This window comes from Penicillium rubens, assembly GCF_028828025.1.
Source record: "Penicillium rubens strain IBT 27055 chromosome Unknown utg000001l_segment0_segment0, whole genome shotgun sequence".
Taxonomy (NCBI): Eukaryota; Fungi; Ascomycota; class Eurotiomycetes; order Eurotiales; family Aspergillaceae; genus Penicillium; species Penicillium rubens.
In genome coordinates, this window is record NW_026890599.1 from 725,736 (window position 1) to 744,100 (window position 18,365).

Genomic DNA, 18,365 nt, shown 5'->3' on the forward strand with positions numbered 1-18,365 from the left:
GAATTGGGGAATTGGGAAGAGAAACAAAAGCAATAAATTGTGGTATTTTAATGATATGATGGTCACTGAAAGAATTCCCGGGAGTTTTGCTTGTGATGCTGAATATCTGGTAACTAGCTGCTGCACAACTGAATGTATATACGATATTCGTCAGTGGGCAAGCTACAGCCCGAAGCTAATTCGGAAATCAAAATAGTCCATCACTCCTTGCCTTTTGTGACACCCGTGCTGCCAGCTGAGAAAAATTAGCCGAATTCTGCAAGGTGAAACAAGTAACAATCTCCATTGTTACGCAGCATGCTTGATTTTGGGAGAGCCACAATGCTCTGAAGAGGCTCCTGAGCGAGGCCGACTCGTTTTAAAATCGTAAGTGATGCCAACATTCCATTATGCTGTTTGAATAAAATTTCTCCCAAGCGATAGAGTTCCCACCAGGAAATCCCAGCATGAAGGCTTTAAGTCATAACTACTTGATTTGGCTGGCCGTCTTCAGTCTCCATGCCCCGGTGATCAATACCAACATCAGCCCCTATTTCCGCTCGAAAGAATACTCTGAAGCAACACTCGGCGCCTGGCCTCACCAAGCCTACCGTTCCTCTCCAGCGGTAGTCCCTCTCCTGAACATCCAGAAAGATCACCCGACATGTCATGATAACAAAGACCACCTACTTCTCATGGCACCTCGGGGAACAGAGGTCTCCAATCCAGGTCCGATGATTTTAGATACCTATGGGGGTCTTGTATGGAACGAGCCGGTACGCTATGGAAAGACCTGGGCTGTTGATGTACGGTTCCTCGATGACGAGCCGTACATCAGCCTTTGGGCTAGCAAAGACCCAGCTAGCGAGGTTGGCCACTGGTACATGGCGAGTGCACTTAGCCCATCGCGTGCGGCAATGAGTGTAGACACGGGCTTACTTATATTTCCTTTAGCTCAACTCGAGATATGATGAAGTGTATCAGGTCCGATCCGGAGATGGCTGGACTGCCGAGGACCATGACTTTGTTATAACGCCAATGGAAACAGCCTTCTGGTGGTAAACAAGGACATTCCCTTCGATCTTAGGCCCGTTGGCGGCCCACGACACGGCTGGCTACGTGACAACGGTATTCAAGAAATCGATATTGCGACAGGGGAGGTCCTTTTCCAATGGACGGTTACTAGCTATTATAAACTAGAAGAAGGTTACTATGCATTCACACCAGGTTGGGGCGAGGATTCAGATCATCCCTTCGAGCCATTTGTCCTGAACAGTGCGCACGCGGACTCGGGTGGTAACTACTTGGTTTCAATACGGCATATGTCGAGCATCGCGTATATTGATTGTCAGGCTGGCGACGCGCTCTGGAAATTTTGAGGTAAAAGGAATTCATTTGCCAATTTATCACCAGTGGGGGATCATGATCACAACCCGACTGTCTTTGATGGCCAGCACTATGCCAGAATTCTCGACATGGGAGAACTCATCGACAGTGATACGGTAATCATGTCATAGTAGCCACGGCACCCTTGTACTGCTAGCTTGCGGTGGTATAAGCATAACGTGAAGCAAACAAAGTAGGCGTTAGAAGATCGAGTAGTACATGTCCGAAGTGGTCTTCGAGTGTGCTGAGCTGGTGAAATTCGGATAAGATGTAAATTTATATCCACTCACAGACAATAATTGCTTACAACTTGTTTAAATTATACTAAGCCGCGTTTTGGTTACTGGCCGAGAAACGAAGCGTGGGTGCCCCTGGGGGTAAAATGATTTCGAATTCTGCTTCAACTCCGACGTGGTCGACCAACCTGCCAGCTCTCACGGCGGTGCATCTGCCTTTATCGATGACTACTTTCGCTGGCGTGTGGGACACAGCCGATGAGAACATAGCCAATATTCAACCGGAAGACATTCCCCGCATTTGAGGCATGGCCCGTCGAACTGGGTCTTGCTTTGCAGCCGAGATAACCAAACTGACTCGCATCACTAGGAAAAGACGCTAACAGCTTCATAGTCAAGTGGTTATAAACGGGAAGACAATCGAACCGTCGCCCATGGCTAACCTTCTCGGGGTGGTGTTCGACCAGGAGTTTCGCTAGAAGGAGCACGTCTAGCAAGCGATCAAACGCGCGATCAAGGTCACTGTCGCTTTGGGCGGGCTGCGGCATCTACGCCTAGAACAGATGCGATAGCTATACCAAGCCTGCGTAACGCCGGTCATGGACTACCCTTCAGACGGTCTGGGGCGACAGTTTGCGAGGCAAGACTGACCCACGACACTTAAATACAGCCTACAGAACCGCACTAATCCGCATCCTATCAGCTTTTAGGACAGTGGCCACCCCAGATGAAGAAGCACATATTTTGCCAGCGCACCTCCACCTCCGCTACCGAGCGCAGAACACTATCGACAGCCTTCGCACTACCGTGCGATCATCCTATTTGGGATACACTGCGGCAAGCCTAGAAATGGAGGAATAATGTCGAATCGTACGCTCGTTCCTACTGGCGGAGGCCCTGAAGACCATGAACCTAGGAAGATTAGATGAACTACAGACGGTCGACCCACGACCGCTACCGCCGTGGCGAGCCGAATCCTTCGCGGAGATTGAGATCGGGTCAGACCATACTCCATTGACTCTGCCTCGCCGCTCAAATAATCGTATATTTCGCATAGATTTGCTCGGTCATCCAATTCCTGGTTCCATAGCCCAGTTGGTTAGAGTGTGATCCTAATAACGTCAAAGTCGAGGCCGACCCCCTCTGGAACCACGATTTCTTTTTCTTACGGCTGCACCTATCCTCGAGTTGCTTTCTAAAGGCGCACTAGTTATATATGTATTTAATTCTTTAGCTTAGCACGTCCCCATACCCCTGGGGAGGTTCGGGAACATGGGCTTCGCCCTGTCTCCCCCCGGAAGTTAAACACAATCAATCAATCAATCAAGCAATTAAGCTCGGTCACCCATCGGGTGAGTGTACCTCAAGTGATTGAGCTTGAGCCCTGCAATCTGGTTATCTCCATGAGTTTCTTGTAGCTGATACTGAACACGTAGAAAGCCGTCTTTGTTCCTGAAATGCAGTCATGGCAACGATTCTCAGCGCGTGCGAAACATTGCCGGCATAATTTGGATTGTATTGCATCCAAGTGCCGTTTTTAGTAACCAGAAAAACGATTTCCGCGCTCTCGCCAGGTCCCTTGATCGACCTAAACAACGCTACAGAGTCCGCCAGCCAAGGTCAGGGGGTACAATGTCCCAGCCGATCATTGTTATTAGCAAATATAGTTGGTTGTAGCAGAATCCCCGAGTCGAGGATGACGACTTTATCGCCCGGTTTGGACCTGAGGCTGTGTGTGAAGTTGTTGAGGTCTTCTGTTGTATCGCTGGTGTACCGGGCAATTAGGGAGTTTGCGTCTTCGCCTGTTTGGAGCCAGGTTTGTTTGGGGGAGGGCGAGAGAAGGGCTTCGTTGTTGAAAGCGCTGATTGCGCCGTGGACAATCAGGTCGGAAGGGTTTGGAAGGAGGCGTTGAGATAGGTGGTGGAGGGGTTGGAGAGAGGGGGGGCGCGAGCTGGCGGTAGATGGAAGTCGCGGGTTTGCATGGTGAGGTCTTTGGGAGTGGTTGATGGCATTGTGGTGGGTGGGTGGGTTGGGTTCGTTTATACTGGGGGCTATGCTATGGTGTAGACACAAACTGGTATCGAACCGGGTGATGTGATCTAGATATCAATGCTTGTGTTGACATGCATGCATACATGCGATGCGTGCAGGGTATGCGTTTGTCCCTGTGCAGACTGAGCATTTGCCTGGTTTGTCGCGTTTGTCATTCTCGGAGGCTTCATATACTCCTTTCCATAGACGGATTATCACATCTTTCTTCCCCCTTCATCTCCCTGGTAGCATGTAGCATCAAGACCTTGTTACTCTTTGGTGTCTTACGGTCATGCTTATATATGGATTGACAGCCATCCCACTTCAGTCTTTCTGATATATATATGGTTGCCCGCGCCTGGATCGGGTTTCTTGCCGGCTATGAAGGTGACAACGGACATTGTTTTTCGCAATTACAACCGGCAAACCAAGAAGATGACGGTGCATAGAGATGTCGTCTTTTGGGAGCCGAGAGCACCAAAGACATACCACGGAGCTGGTAATTTCCAGATTGGCGAGCCGTTGAAGCCTTACAGCCAAAAACAGAGTTTTCAATTGGCAATGCCTTGTTCAAATCAGCAAGACAAGCTGCTAGAGATCTAGGGTCAACAGATTTAGGTTCAACAGGTCTGGATTCAAAAGATCTGTTCATCCAAACGATTGTTTTACGAAATGGAACTGATCGTGACGGTTGAGGGGCAGTGGAGGAGCAAGTCCGCGGTTCTTTTGACTCGTGCAGGCTGCTGTATATTGCGGACTTCAACCTCCATCGACCCACTGCAGGTTGCTACGATCTACCTGCTCTGTGGATTGAGGGATAAACGCCTTACCTCGTCCTATGGCCCTTTGACAGTGCGGTTAGGGTAAGCAGGTCTCTGAGAAAGAGGTACTCGCAGTCGTCAACTACTGTCGACGTTATTTTCATTTCATATTCTACCGTCTCACAATATCGCTATTCAAAGATGATTTCCAGGGCGGGAGTATTCCTTCAAATCTGTAAAACTCAATGTCTCAGTGTACAACCCCGTGGGGTATTCCTCGCAATGCCGTGTCTAACCCATTTTTACCTTGTTTCTGTTCTGATTGAATACCCAGATATATAGGAAGGGATATACTGTCTCCGGGATAAGAGTGGTCACAATAGTCGCGATGCTCCAAAACGATCCCACATACTCCCAGTTTCGAGGGACGTTGAGATACCGCCATATGAAAAGACCATAAGCCGTGAAGCAACCCAAATAACGCAGGAGCCTGTAATAACAATTAGTAAGATCTACTGACCACGGTGGTGGGAAAAGCAAGCTGCATACCAAATCTCAAGGGAGTGGCCCAGTAGAGAACGATGTTTCACCAGCCCATATACGTACACCCACCCAACCGGAAGTTGCAAGAGGATACCAGTCCAATATGCTGTAATTTGCTCGCGGTCATCTGGGTAGAGATATCCCAAGTATCTCAACCCTGCTAGAGCTGTTATACAGTATATAAACATCTCTCCGGCAATGCGCTTCCGTTGATCGGGGCGATAGACACGCCAGAGCGCAAGCGCAACAAACGTCAGGTCTAGCTCAAACCAAGCAAGAAAGCATATTCTCTCCAGCCGCGTTGATGTAGTCGCAAAGGCGTAGTATAACTCATACGCCAATGTCAAAGACCTAAAGCGGACAGTCAGTCACCCAGTGTAATATACCGCGAGAAGTCTGCCAGCGTACAAGTACTTGATTGTTCCTGGCAAGACCCGATCTTTGACAGCTCTTATCATAACAAACACATATAAAAGGGCGTATATTACCCCGCATGAGATAATAAAACCATCCTGAACGAAAAGGTAGCCCTCGGGTGGGTTTAGACGCGCATCGGCAGGTTGCACCACCAGGTGGCGGATATGCTCCGTTAACCAAAAGTCAGACATATCTTCGGCGATTGACAGAAAAGCGAAACGTTTGATCCAACTAAGTTGGAAGATTTTCGAGCTGTCCAGGATATAGCTAAATAAGAAATGCCGGGATCTTAGAGATGTTATGACGTCATAATGACGACATGATAAGACTGGAGACTAACCTTGGAAAGAAAGCGAGCACGATCTAGGTCCGTTTGCGTGGTTGCTGAAGAATCCGGCGGGTAGGGACTTACAGCGAACCGTCCTGACGATGACGATGGCGGCGGTGATTTGTCGTCCGGTGGTGGTGGTGGTGGTGGTGGTGGTAAGTGACGAGGAGGCCCCCCAGATGGGAATCGTAAGATGGCCTTGTTGGACGGGGGTAGGGGTATGATAGAAATCGGACGGTAAAGCGCTCGGTGTCTAGAGGGGTGTTGCCTATATTGTGTTGATTACAGAAACAGCGTTCTGTACAGCATGTATTGAGATCAAAAATAGTATATGAAAATACTATGAATATGGTGAATTCCAATCTTGTATACTGTAGAAAGGAAAATGAACGTTTTGTCTATCTTCTTCATACATGGGAAGAAGCATCTATTTATGCTTTTTTTTCATATACCTCCAACATGGGGAATCAGAAAGGCTCTGTGAGAACAGACAACAACGCGAAAGACAGAAGACTGAGAACAGGGCGCTAATGCAGTAGGATTGTGACCTGCGTGATCAGACTGCATATAGCCAACCAGGCATCACTTGGTAGGAGCCTAAGCGCCGTTGGTTCGCTAAGCGCCGATCCTGCATATGCAATGTGACCCCGAATTAGGGTCATCGTTGTTTGTATCAAAAGGGCCAGTATTAATGGAAATTGACTGGGATTTTCAACATCTTGGTAGTAGTAACTGTTCTAGTAATCTACATCTACGATATCTTCGCGCCAATAACCCACAAATATAAATATACATCGGTTCTTAACTGTGCGGAAAGGCTGTTTAGTGGGCTTCAAGAAAAGCTGCGGATTTAAATTGTGTTAGAAGACTGGAAAGAGATTTTCAATATAAGCCCCTGTATATTCCAGGATAGAAGCCGAACTAACTACGGCAGTCAGTTAACTTGTTAACTAACTCAGTGTTGGAGCTTGGTCGCGAGGTCTTGGTGGCTGCCTGATTTGTCAGGCTAGTAATGCCTGCTTGTTTGTTAACTAGTTACCTACCTCCTTCCTCTCTCTGAGTCTTCTCTCTCTCTTTTCCTCCCCCGGTCTTCTGTTCAGTCAGGTAAAATATTCATTCCACTCTGCTTGTTCTCGTATTGCCAACAGTAAGGAAAACAATTAAGAGCGATAGAAGGAAAGATTAAGAATGTTGAGAATGCAGCCCACAGTTTCACCAAGAAGGATTTTCTCCGAATGATACCCTCTATATAGCGATTGAATCATCGCCGGTTCATTCTTAAATTACTTAAGGCTATCATCATACTGGCCAACAAATATACGCCATGAGGAGCGGAAATAAGCCGCCTGATGAGAAATAACATTGTCTCACTCATTGTGTTTTGGATCATCCGGGATATGAAACCCGAAGACGAAAACCATGATCAGCCTCGGTGAGGAGAAAGTATTTAAAGATTCATTTGAGTCTCCCTCCTGTCTAATCTTTCAACACTCTGCACATTTGATGTCGTCATGACCCAAACTGGAAAGCATGCCCTTATCTTTGGAGCCTCTGGAATCTCCGGATGGTCTCTCTTGAACCAAACCCTCCAATACCCAACCCCGACGACCTTTAACCGCGTGACTGGCCTGTGCAATCGGCCATGGATCAGCGAGGACGCTTATCTCCCTGACGATAACCGCCTCAATATTGTGTCGGGCATTGACCTGACACAGTCCGTGGAAGCGGTAAAAGCTCAGCTTAAAGAGAAGGTCGCGAAGGTGGAGTCAGTCGACGTGGTTTTCTTTTGTGGTATGTATTTGCTACGTTGCTTGGTTCTTCTTTGAAGCCACATATACTAACTTCTGCGCAGCTTACATTCAGACTGGCGACTTCCAGTCGCTGCGCAAGGTCAACACCGATCTTCTCCAAACCGCCATTAAAGCCATCTCCGCTGTTTCACCCACAATGGAAGCGGTCATCCTGCAGACTGGTGGTAAGGGGTATGGATTGGAGTTCCCTAAAGAGGTCACCATCCAGCCTCCTCTCCACGAGAAGATGCCCCGCATTCCTTCGCCATGGAGAGAGAACGTTTTTTACTACGACCAGTATGATCTCTTAAAAAGGCTCTCTGAAGACCAAAACTGGACCTTCACTGAGATTCGACCGGATGGCATTGTCGGCTTCGCCCCTGGCTCCAACGTCATGAACATGGCATATGGTATTGCCTTCTACTTGACTCTGTACAGAGAAGTCAATGGAAAGGATGCCAAAGTTCCATTCCCCGGTCGTCTGCACGGTTACCACACTCGCCACACCGACACCTTCCAAGACATCCTTTCTAAGATGGAAATCTTCGCTGCTCTTAACCGCGGCAAGTGTCAAAACGGATCAAGCTTTAATTGTGGCGACGGAGAGGCTGTCACCTGGGCTCAGGTCTGGCCAGGAATTTGCTCTTATTTTGGCCTCAATGGTGTCGAGCCAGATGGCATGCAGAAGAATATGCAGGATTTCGTTTCCGAGAATAAGGCGATCTGGGACCGCTTGGTCTTGACTCATGACCTGAAGAAGGGCCTCATTGAGTCGCAGAACTGGGGCCATACGAACTTCATGCTTGTTGATTTTGACTTTGCCCGGGAGTATTCCCTTGAGGCAGCTCGATCCGTTGGGTTCAACGAGCAGATTGATACTCTCCAGGGTTATCATGTTACATTTGACCGGATGGTGAACGCGAGGTTCATACCCGTGCCTTCTTCTTGAGGGATTCTTGTTCGAATAAAGAGAGAACAAATCAAATGAACATATATTTGGAGAGGAAAACACGGGATTTGAAATACTGTTAAACATGATTCCCGGCGGGATATAAGTCCCGGGTAGTCATTCTCCACCAGCTGGACCCATATTTTCCACAAGTATAGTGCAAATATAAATATGTATTTTGTCTTCACCCTGCCCTGCAGTTAGATATTTATTTCATTCATACTTCATAAGTTGATTTATTCCGTTTGACAGTAGTTAAGGTTTAACAGACATCATGGCCAACCTTGCATCCTCTTTGGCGGCTCGTTTCAGTCTCGGTGGCCGAGTGATCCTAATCACTGGTAAACAGCACCATTCCCCAAAGTCCTCAAACAAACTCTTAACACGTTCCTAGGTGGTGGTCGGGGTATTGGCATGGCACTTTCGAAAACTTGTTTGGATGCTGGTGCCACTGTAGTGGTCACCGACGTTCTACCCCAGCCTGATCCTGTCTTTCTTGACTGGCGGAAGAGTACTCCAGATCAGCTTCACTACTACTGGTAAGCGATCCTATTTGACGGGAAAGATTACAGATGACTTACCTTTTAAAGCTGTGATCTGACCAATAAGGAGGAGGTCGGACGCACTTTTACCAGCATCCTAGAGAAATTCCACCACATCCACGGAGTGTGAGATCAGGGCAGTCCGCACCAGTAAAGGGTAATCCATGACTCACAAATCAATGTTGAGCAGAGTCACGGCAGCCGGAATTTGTATCGACAAGCCATTCTTGAAGCATGAGTGGGAAGATATCCAAAATCTCCAAGCTGTGAATGTACGTTTCTTGCTAGCTGCATGATAAGCAAATGCTAACTCTGAAAAGGAGACGGGAACATTCTTCGCAGTACAGAATGTCGTGAAGAATATGAAGCAGTATGGTATTAAAGGAAGTATCGTGATGATTTGCTCACAGTCAGCGCAACATGTCTGCCCTGGTCATCTGCTGACTGCCTATGCGGGAAGCAAGGGCTTTGTGTTTTCAATGGCAAGAAGTCTGGCCCACGAGCTGGCTCCTGATGGAATCCGTGTTAATACTGTCTCTCCGGGGTAAGGAGCTCCCTGACGCACCGAGAACTTATCGCTTAAACAAATCTAGATACATTGCCACAGATATGAATCTCTCACTTGCATCTCTTCGGCCGGAGTTGCTCAAAATTTTCTGTGAAGCACCACCCCTTCGGCGCGTCGGAACACCACAGGACGTGGAACTGGCCGTGTTGTATTTGTTGAGTGGTGGTTCTTCTTATGTCACTGGGCAGGATCTTGCTATCGATGGTGGCATGCAAGTCTCCTCTGGAAACTATAAGCTGTAGATGCCTCAACATGTCCAAATTAGGATCGTCAGTTTATAGGTTTTTGTTATCAGATAACCGATATTCGGAATGCCATCGACCACTTGAAATTCGTACAGTAGCATTAGGAATTGTCATCATCAACTTAATTCGGGACCTACTTTTCCCGGAATAGAGATTTGAGAATCTGACAGTACATTTGAATTCGGAGAATCCTTGAGGGCTACTATACTAGAGATGAAGAGGAAAATCGTGATGAAGAAAGGTGATAATGAATATATGGAAAGGAGGCAGTATATGAAGCCTCCATGAACAAAGAGAATGGCAAACTAGCAGAAGGCTCAGTCTGCACAGAGGCAAAGACATAAAGGCATCCCGTGAATGTTAACAAGAATAAAGTAAATTGGGGTAATTCCAAATGTCTATTTGCCATTGGACACGATTCGGTCACCATTTTCATCAAACTCGATCTTCCGACCAGTTTCCAAACTTTCTTGGAAGGCAGTTGCGATCTTGAGACCTGTGTAGGCAGCGGAAAGCCTCATTGGAAGCTCCGTATTGTCCAGAATAGCGTCGGTGAATTGATTCACCTCAGTGACAAAGGCTTCTCGGTATCGATCGATCCAACTAGGGGTGCAGTCTTGCATGATTCCAGACGCGTTCGATACCTGAACCCGATTAGAGTGAGGTACCGAGTTAATGGAGATCTTTCCGTTCATGCCAATGATATCCGTGCAGTTGTCATAGCCGTGTGAGGTTGTGCGGGAATGATAGTAGTGGGCGATTCGGCCACCCCAGAATTCAACGACACCCACGGAGTTATCGACATCCTTGAAATCTTTCATTTCATGATGATGGGCAATGATTCCAGTAGCCCAGAGAGCTTTGGGTCTGACTTCTTCGCCTAGGATAGATAAAGTCAAGTCAATGTCGTGAACGACGGTGTCCACAAAAATTCCACCACTCTGTCGAGCATATTCGATGAAGAAGCCACTTTTATCCAGCTTCTCGGCACCCTGTGAACGGACAATAAGAGGCTCCCCTATGGCGCCACTCTTGATTTTCTGTATGGCATCCATATAGTTTTCGTCAAAACGCCGGACGAATCCAACCATAACCTTTGTTTGGGGATGCTGCTTTGCTGTTTCCATCAAATCACGTAACTACAAACGCGGAATAAGCACTAGTGGTTCAGAGGCTAAATCGGATAGCTTACCTGTGGGATGTCTCTTGTGATCGGTTTTTCACAAAGAACATGTATCTCGAGTTGCATAGCGGTCAATGTCTGCGCTATGTGTAGCTCGGTTGGCGACGCGATGACCACGGCGTCTAGCCCAGGCGTATGGATCATCTCTTCGAAGCTCTGAAATACAAGCACCCCATCTGGTACAAGTTTTGCCTTCGCCCATTCGATCTCATGAGATGCTGGTGTACAAACTGCGAAGAGCTTGGCTCGGGGGACTTGGTGGAGAATATTCAATGCATGACGCTGGCCCATCCGGCCTAAGCCAACCACACCGATATTGGCCTTCACTTTCGTCATCTCGAACCTAATATAATCCGCAGCGGTGTAAAATATTTATAACGCAGGAAATTGAAAATGATGGCTGTGTTCCCAGGAAATCGGTTGTTTATTTTTATGCCCGCTGGTCGGGATTCAAAAGCCGGCCCTAGTACCCCTCTTCGGAATTTTTCATAGCGTTACGTATCGCCCTTCCGATTATGTGACATTTAACGTGGGCCTACTTCGGCCTCTGGTAGAAATCAATGGATCTACATGAGAGAAAGAGGTTTCCCTTCCCCGTGAACTCTATACTGTACAGTATTTGCGGGCTACGGGTAGCTTTCGGACGTTTTCTTTCAATCATTTTCTTTGGGCGTATCAGGATATCCTATACAACATACTAACTTACCATTACACCACCTAGATAGCAAGATAGCACGTCAAAGCTCTAATACGCTCATGCAAGGTCTCAAAAGCCCCAGTGACCCCCAAGGTACTACCGGCTCTGTTGTGCGACAGGAAGATGGCAACTATCGCCGCGATGCTTGCCTTAGAGCACCACGAACCCATTTTCCACCATCTAGCCAATCGGTAGAGCGGCCATGTAGCGGAGCCGTCCTTCCAGAGGAATGCCTTCCAATTTGGCCAGAATGTCTCCAACCAAAGGAAAGCAGCCCTCGCCGGCCACGAAGCAGCATTTCGACCAAACTCATTGATGTACCAATTTGAGCAATCCCCCGCAAAAACAGTGCCCTTAAGCTGCTCTTGAAGAGAGATAGTATGCCTCTCCTCTGCAGACTGCTTTACTTCCACCACTCGAGCTCGACGGTCGAGGATTGGCTCGAAGAGTGCCTTGACCGCGAAGCAAACCTGAGTTTCGCAGGCAAACAGAGCAGAGTTGTTTGCAGGGAAGGTATTGGGACCGAAACTATATGGGTAAGCTAGGATCAATTAAATATTCCTTGAATTCACTTACATGATGGCCAAGTTGGGGAAGTTGTGCACGAACGTGCCGTAGTAAGCCTGCGCTCCTCGAGACTCGCTCCACTGTTTGTTCAAGGAGACACCATGTCGACCATAAATCTCCATTGGTGCAAGAAACTGCGAGACCTGAAAGCCGGTTGCAAGCACAACAATATCAAACTCGTCTTCAATGCCCGAAGATCCGATAATTCCGTTCTCGGTGAACTCCTGGATTCCCTCATTGCAAAGCTTGACGTTGGATTGATGAAGAGAATCAAGATAACCAGGGTCGAAAATGCGTCTCTTGCATCCTGTGCGACAACATAAGCTTTTATTCTTCAGTAAATTGAACTGTTTCCATACCCAAAGGAAAATCAGGCACCACAGCCTTCTTGTATTGCTGAGGGGTACGAGAGAGGATGTATTCTCGGGACTCGTCCTCCGCCGCAAGCCTGGCCTTGATGCCAGCCTCCGAGGAGAAATAAGTGTAAGCCTCCTGCTCCGCGGTGAGGAAAATGCGCAAGCGAAGCCATCGTTGCCAGAGAGGCAACCACCTGAACGACCATTTTTCCAGCTGTGAAAAGGATTTATTTGGCTTTCAGCAACTTCAGGTTAGTCGAGGTACCAAGCAAAGAACTAGTACTAGGTATTAAAATGGACTTACACGTGGGTGATACCATTGTGCACTGCGAGCGTATTGCTGCACGAAAGCTGCTTTTCCGGAAACAGCAGGCACAACTTGGGCGGCACTGCAACCGTTTCCAATCACTGCCTAAGAAAGGTTAGGCCTGTAATGGGTCTAATCAGGAAGCCCTGGAGAATAAGATTGCTTACCACTCGCTTGCCAGTGTAGTCAACCGAGTGGTCCCAGCGTGCAGTGTGGAACATGTCACCCTTGAAATTCTCCATCCCCTTGAATCTCACATCCCGGGGAAAGGAGATAGCACCAACTGCGGAAACGAAGACAGTCGCGTGGCGCTCGAATTCCAGACCGGTTTCTACGTCGCGGAATTTCACAGTCCACTCTTTTTCGTCCGGGTTCCAAGCACCCCCTAAGCACTCCACCGAGGTAACGACATGTTGCCGTAGATCGAATTTGTCAACAGTGTCTTCAATGTCTAGATGTAATATATTGTCAGCCAACATCACGCGACTTAGGTGGAAAACTCAGTTCAGATTGACCAACATTGTAAGATTTCGGGCTGTTCGCACAATTCCTTGGACCAATTGGCATTGAGATTGAAGCTGAAAGAGTAAAGGTGCGAAGGAAGATCACAACCACTGAGGTGCAACTGTCAGTGATTTGAGAAAACTGTTTCTTGTCGAGAACGCTTACCAGCCAGGGTAGGTGTTTGATCGCCAAGTGCCACCTACACCATCCAATTTTTCGTATATCTGCAACATGTCAAAACTTGCCGCATAATCGGTGAACAAGCTATAGGTATTACCAGGAAATCATTAAAGCCCAATTCGTGCTTTAGACGATAGGCCATTGAGATACCACCAGGACCTGCACCAATGATGATGGCGGTAGGGGCGTAAGAGGAAGCCATTTTGTCACAACTAATGATGGAAGAAGTACAGAGATCAGAAAAGGTTTTGCAACAGGTTCTTTCGAAGTCGCCGTCTTATGACTGCCCTTTTTGTTTTGGAGAACCCCATTTCCCTTCCGGGAGACTAATCCCGACGCTGGGATATCGGAACATCTGCATGCAAGACCAGGAAACTTGACTTGAGATTATTATCCGGGGATCGGAACTCATTTCACGGTCCTACTATTTGTGGAGACGACTACTCCTTCGCCCGAGACGCTCTATGACGGTTTTTGCCACCAGGACCAATTCAACAAGGAAACGAAAGAACTATGACCGTTTCTCCCAGAACCAGCAAGGGCCAGTACCTGCACGGCCCGCAGCAGTTGCGTCTTGAGGAGCGACCAATGCCCTCTATCGGCCCGTCTGATGTGAGAATCCGCGTTCGGTCAACGACCTTGTGTGGCTCCGACATGCACTACTTCAAGTTCGGCAGAAATGGATCAATCGAAGTCAAAGAGCCTTTGTGTGGTGGGCACGAAGCAGCGGGTGAGGTGGTGGAAGTTGGCGCGACAGCTCTGGAAACTGGGAAGTTCAAAGTCGGCGATTCCGTGGCAATAGAGAGTGGTGTCGCATGCCTGGAATGCGACAGATGTAAAGCTGGCCGATATAATATCTGCGCCCAAATGCGCTTCCGAAGCAGCGGCGCATCGTTTCCCCATTTCCAGGGGACTCTTCAGGAGTTCGTCGACCATCCCGCGGAGTGGTGTCACAAGTAAGTGTTTTACTGCTTAAGAAAGCGGGCTATAGCTGATAACAAATACCCGCAGGTTATCAAGAACACTCTCATTTGATGATGGTGCTTTGCTGGAGCCGCTGTCTGTCTGTGTTCATTCAGTCAACAGGGCAGGTATGAAGCAAGGGGCGCGATGCTTAGTTCTTGGTGCTGGGGCAGTCGGTCTTTTGTGTGCTGCAGTTGCAAAAATTGAACATAGGAGCCCTGTTGTGATTGCCGATGTTGACAAAGGCCGGGTTGCATTCGCCCTGGAACACGGCTTTGCAGACGTAGGATTCGTGGTTGACCCGAAGAAAGGGGACACTGTTGAAAGCCGTCTTTCCGTTGCGAAGGATCTGGCCCTTCAGATTGGCAACCAGAAATGGCCAGGAGGTGAAGAGGTGCGCCAGGTTGACCATGTTTTTGAGTGTACGGGGGTCGAAAGTTGCGTGCAAACATCGATATATGTGAGCTCTCTTTCAATAGTTAAACTTGCCAGTAAGCTAATTTCGTCATAGGCGACTACGAATGGCGGAAATGTTGTGCTTGTGGGAATGGGCACTGCCATTCAAACATGGCCTATCGCAGAGCTCACGGGTCGTGAGATCAATGTGGTATCAGTGTGGCGCTATGTGAATTGCTATCCTCGGGCAATCGAGATCATGGAGGGTGTGAGAGCCAACTCTCTCAAACCGGACGTGACGAAGCTCATTACGCATCAGTTTGTCGGGCTCGATTCTATTCCATCAGCCTATGACACTGCCGGGAAGACACGAGATGGGGAGTCTAAGTTGGTTATTAAGACAGTCGTTAATTTCTGATCAAAATACATAGTTAACAAATATATTGAAAATATCCGAGGCCATCACTTTCAATTGTAGACGTAGATTCCCTGAATCCTAAAATTGTCCAGGAGACGCCACAGAAGTCTGTTGCTAGGAGTAGAGTCGTTTAATCGAGCACTTTCCGCACTTGCGTAATCATAGCCAGAACTACGCAGAAGCTTTTGGATATAAGGCTTCACAGTAGAAAGTAATGTCGCCTCAACGAGGGAAGCGGCTCGATATTGCCTAGTGAGCAGCCATTAAATTTGTCTGGGGCATGAAGATCTTATAGTCGGATCTTGCATCATACGCAAGTGAAGGCGAGATAGAATAGCGAAAAAAAATGTCTGAGTCGTTTTCCTTCTAGTGTATTATCAGGTTGATTGTAAGCCCCGGACGGCATCCGGGATTATGTGACCTCAGTTTTCTGCCTTTCCATTATCGGGAATGCGATCCCGGTACAGAGAATAGACTCCGAGCATCTTATAAGATGACCCTCAAGCTTGTCGCGAGTTATTCGACATATCTTGCTCTTCTCTTTTATGTATTATTCTGACTGAATACTCTGTCAATTGTAATGGCTTTTACTGGAGTCAGCACCAAGGACGTGAACAACATGCCCGACGATGAGCACGCGGTTCTAACGCTGAGAAATTTGATTTTCGACATATGCAACCAGAATGGTGGAGGCCATGGTGGATCTGCTGTTGGTATGGCTGCTATAGGTGTGGCTTTATGGAAACACATCATGCGGTATAACCCCTCAAATCCAGACTGGTTCGACAGAGACCGATTTGTGCTTTCCAACGGTATGTGATTTCCCAGAACTAAAAGATTGACGATATAGCTGACAATCAAAATTAGGACATTGTGCCATGTTCTTGTATGCCCTCAATTACTTGACAGGATTCAATGCTTGGACAATGAATGAGCTAAAGGGCTATGGTGGCGGGAAGGAAAATGGATTCACCACCATCGCACACGGGCATCCGGAAATTGAATGCCCCGGTATTGAAGTTACCACTGGCCCATTGGGACAGGGGATTGCCAACTCGGTTGGCTTGGCTATTGCTTCCAAGAACCTAGCAGCCCGGTTTAACAGACCCGGTTATGAAGTAGTCAGCTCTCGAGTTTACTGCATGACGGGTGATGGCTGCTTGATGGAAGGTGTTGCTCTCGAAGGTATTTCCCAATTGGTTCAGAACTATGAAATAAACATATACTGAGAAAACTTCAAGCAATTTCGTTGGCAGGCCATCTCCAGCTGGACAATCTGGTGTTAGTCTACGACAACAATGGTGTCACTTGTGATGGCCCTCTTTCGTGGATTAATACCGAGGATATCAACCAGAAAATGCGGGCTTCTGGGTGGCATGTTCTTGATGTAATGGACGGATGTGATAATGTTCAAGCCATTTGCTCCTCTCTGAGGCGTGCCCAATCCTTAAAAGGGAAGCCCACTTTTATCAACATCCGTACCGTCATCGGTGTTGGTACTACCACAGCTGGAACAGCGAAAGCACACCATGGAAGCTTTGACGTTGAAAGTGTTGCGAAGTCCAAGTTGGCGATTGGACAAGATCCCTATCAAAGTCACAAACCCACTGCGCGTGGCTTAGACTACTTCCGTGAACGAAAACAGCACGGAGAAGCCTTGGAAAAGAGTTGGCAACATTTGCTGATGCAATACACCCTCGACTTCCCCGATTTGGCAAGCGATTTTGCCTCTCGACTGCGGGGTGCGAAGCCAGATTTAGGATCACTTCTCCAGGATTTGGACAGCAGCCAATTCAGCCAAATGCCAACCAGGGAGTCAAATGGACTCATTCTTCAAAAGCTTTGGGAGACATGTCCTTCATTTTGTGGCGGTGGTGCAGACCTTGTCAACTCCAACAAGTTTTTCTACTCGGATACCGATGTCTTTCACCCCTCAGTGAGCTACCAGGGCCGATATATCAGATATGGGATCAGGGAGCATGCTATGGCCTCTATCTCAAATGGTCTTGCAGCATACCACCCGGGAACCTTTTTACCAGTCACCGCAACATTTTTGATGTTCTACATCTATGTAAGTTCTTAAGGGATACCCCTAGCTTCGCTTACAAGCTGACCAGGGTCCGAAATCCTTACAGGCAGCACCCGGAGTGCGCATGGGAGCTCTTAGTCATCTTCCAACTATTCATATTGCAACTCATGACTCGTTCGGTAAGACAATTCGTAACTACTGTCTTGGAGACCACCTAACTTTGACTAGCTGAGGGGCAGAATGGTCCTACTCATCAGCCAGTGGAGCTTGACTCCTTATATAGGGCCATGCCAAATCTCACATACATCCGGCCATCTGATGCCGAAGAGGTAATCGGCGCTTGGATGTGGGCCGTTGAATCCGCAAGCAGTCCAACGATGATTTCTGTTGGTCGTGATCCAGTCGACCAGCCAGCAATTACAAGCAGATTTAACGTATCCAAGGGAGCATACGTACTTGAGGAGCACCCAGATGCCCAGCTGACATTAGTTAGCTGTGGTACGAGTTTGCACTACGCCATTCGTGCTGCAAACGAGCTGAGTGAGCAACTTTCGATTCGTTGCCGGATTGTCAGTGCTCCTAGCTTTGATCTGTTTGATCAGCAGCCCGCAGAATACAGAGAGTCTGTTTTCCCCCTCGATGGCAACCCCATCATCAGTGTGGAGGAATATGTGGCCACCACGTGGGCACGTTATGTTACAGCAAGTGTGGGCATGACATCCTACGGTTACTCTGCGTCTAACCCAAGCAACTACGAGCGCTTCGGATTGGACACGCGCGGAATTGTTCTTCGAGTTAAGAGATACCTCGCGTTCTTGAACGGCCGCAGTGCAAGACAGATGGGTTGGCGATCAATCTAAATCTGGCTATCGAAGTGTGATATAGATTGAGAATGGATGCACAAGCAAAACAAAACTATCAGTATCATCAGATCAACGTAATTGATAGAATGTGAGCTGCAAGGTTCTTAAAGCATCAATTTGTAAAATA

At 47.8% G+C, this 18,365-nt stretch overlaps 10 protein-coding genes across 10 annotated transcripts; 7 read left to right on the top strand and 3 right to left on the bottom strand.

Annotated features, from left to right (window-relative positions):
- Positions 1 to 446: 446 nt before the first annotated feature.
- Positions 447 to 1,358, top strand: N7525_000304 (uncharacterized protein; the record flags this gene model as incomplete). The annotated part of the gene is made up of 3 exons (XM_061211526.1): positions 447 to 902; positions 934 to 1,037; positions 1,067 to 1,358. 3 exons carry the CDS (start codon positions 447 to 449, stop codon positions 1,356 to 1,358), a joined length of 852 nt encoding a protein of 283 aa, XP_061070752.1.
- Positions 1,359 to 2,200: 842 nt separating this feature from the next.
- On the top strand, positions 2,201 to 2,462 carry N7525_000305 (uncharacterized protein; the record flags this gene model as incomplete). Its single annotated transcript, XM_061211527.1, has 2 exons — positions 2,201 to 2,232; positions 2,279 to 2,462. The coding sequence occupies 2 exons, from the start codon at positions 2,201 to 2,203 to the stop codon at positions 2,460 to 2,462; spliced, it is 216 nt and encodes a 71-aa protein (XP_061070753.1).
- Positions 2,463 to 2,507: 45 nt separating this feature from the next.
- On the top strand, positions 2,508 to 2,711 carry N7525_000306 (uncharacterized protein; the record flags this gene model as incomplete). Its single annotated transcript, XM_061211528.1, is given in 2 exon segments — positions 2,508 to 2,643; positions 2,659 to 2,711. 2 exon segments carry the CDS (start codon positions 2,508 to 2,510, stop codon positions 2,709 to 2,711), a joined length of 189 nt encoding a protein of 62 aa, XP_061070754.1.
- A 1,973-nt stretch (positions 2,712 to 4,684) lies between these two features.
- N7525_000307 (uncharacterized protein) lies at positions 4,685 to 5,544 on the bottom strand (the record flags this gene model as incomplete). Its single annotated transcript, XM_002558605.1, has 3 exons — positions 4,685 to 4,883; positions 4,943 to 5,287; positions 5,345 to 5,544. The coding sequence occupies 3 exons, from the start codon at positions 5,542 to 5,544 to the stop codon at positions 4,685 to 4,687; spliced, it is 744 nt and encodes a 247-aa protein (XP_002558651.1).
- A 1,648-nt stretch (positions 5,545 to 7,192) lies between these two features.
- N7525_000308 (SDR family oxidoreductase) lies at positions 7,193 to 8,420 on the top strand (the record flags this gene model as incomplete). Its single annotated transcript, XM_002558604.1, has 2 exons — positions 7,193 to 7,472; positions 7,534 to 8,420. The coding sequence occupies 2 exons, from the start codon at positions 7,193 to 7,195 to the stop codon at positions 8,418 to 8,420; spliced, it is 1,167 nt and encodes a 388-aa protein (XP_002558650.1).
- A 274-nt stretch (positions 8,421 to 8,694) lies between these two features.
- Positions 8,695 to 9,092, top strand: N7525_000309 (uncharacterized protein; the record flags this gene model as incomplete). Its single annotated transcript, XM_002558603.2, has 3 exons — positions 8,695 to 8,761; positions 8,815 to 8,959; positions 9,011 to 9,092. 3 exons carry the CDS (start codon positions 8,695 to 8,697, stop codon positions 9,090 to 9,092), a joined length of 294 nt encoding a protein of 97 aa, XP_002558649.2.
- A 1,081-nt stretch (positions 9,093 to 10,173) lies between these two features.
- Positions 10,174 to 11,294, bottom strand: N7525_000310 (uncharacterized protein; the record flags this gene model as incomplete). Its single annotated transcript, XM_002558602.1, has 2 exons — positions 10,174 to 10,914; positions 10,968 to 11,294. The coding sequence occupies 2 exons, from the start codon at positions 11,292 to 11,294 to the stop codon at positions 10,174 to 10,176; spliced, it is 1,068 nt and encodes a 355-aa protein (XP_002558648.1).
- Positions 11,295 to 11,675: 381 nt separating this feature from the next.
- Positions 11,676 to 13,771, bottom strand: N7525_000311 (flavin-containing monooxygenase; the record flags this gene model as incomplete). The annotated part of the gene is made up of 8 exons (XM_061211529.1): positions 11,676 to 12,183; positions 12,232 to 12,529; positions 12,582 to 12,792; positions 12,883 to 12,990; positions 13,053 to 13,336; positions 13,405 to 13,499; positions 13,555 to 13,613; positions 13,667 to 13,771. The coding sequence occupies 8 exons, from the start codon at positions 13,769 to 13,771 to the stop codon at positions 11,676 to 11,678; spliced, it is 1,668 nt and encodes a 555-aa protein (XP_061070755.1).
- A 311-nt stretch (positions 13,772 to 14,082) lies between these two features.
- On the top strand, positions 14,083 to 15,346 carry N7525_000312 (NAD(P)-dependent alcohol dehydrogenase; the record flags this gene model as incomplete). Its single annotated transcript, XM_002558600.1, has 3 exons — positions 14,083 to 14,525; positions 14,581 to 14,992; positions 15,044 to 15,346. 3 exons carry the CDS (start codon positions 14,083 to 14,085, stop codon positions 15,344 to 15,346), a joined length of 1,158 nt encoding a protein of 385 aa, XP_002558646.1.
- A 580-nt stretch (positions 15,347 to 15,926) lies between these two features.
- N7525_000313 (uncharacterized protein) lies at positions 15,927 to 18,235 on the top strand (the record flags this gene model as incomplete). The annotated part of the gene is made up of 5 exons (XM_061211530.1): positions 15,927 to 16,158; positions 16,214 to 16,531; positions 16,603 to 17,417; positions 17,464 to 17,554; positions 17,604 to 18,235. 5 exons carry the CDS (start codon positions 15,927 to 15,929, stop codon positions 18,233 to 18,235), a joined length of 2,088 nt encoding a protein of 695 aa, XP_061070756.1.
- Between the last annotated feature and the right edge of the window lie 130 nt (positions 18,236 to 18,365).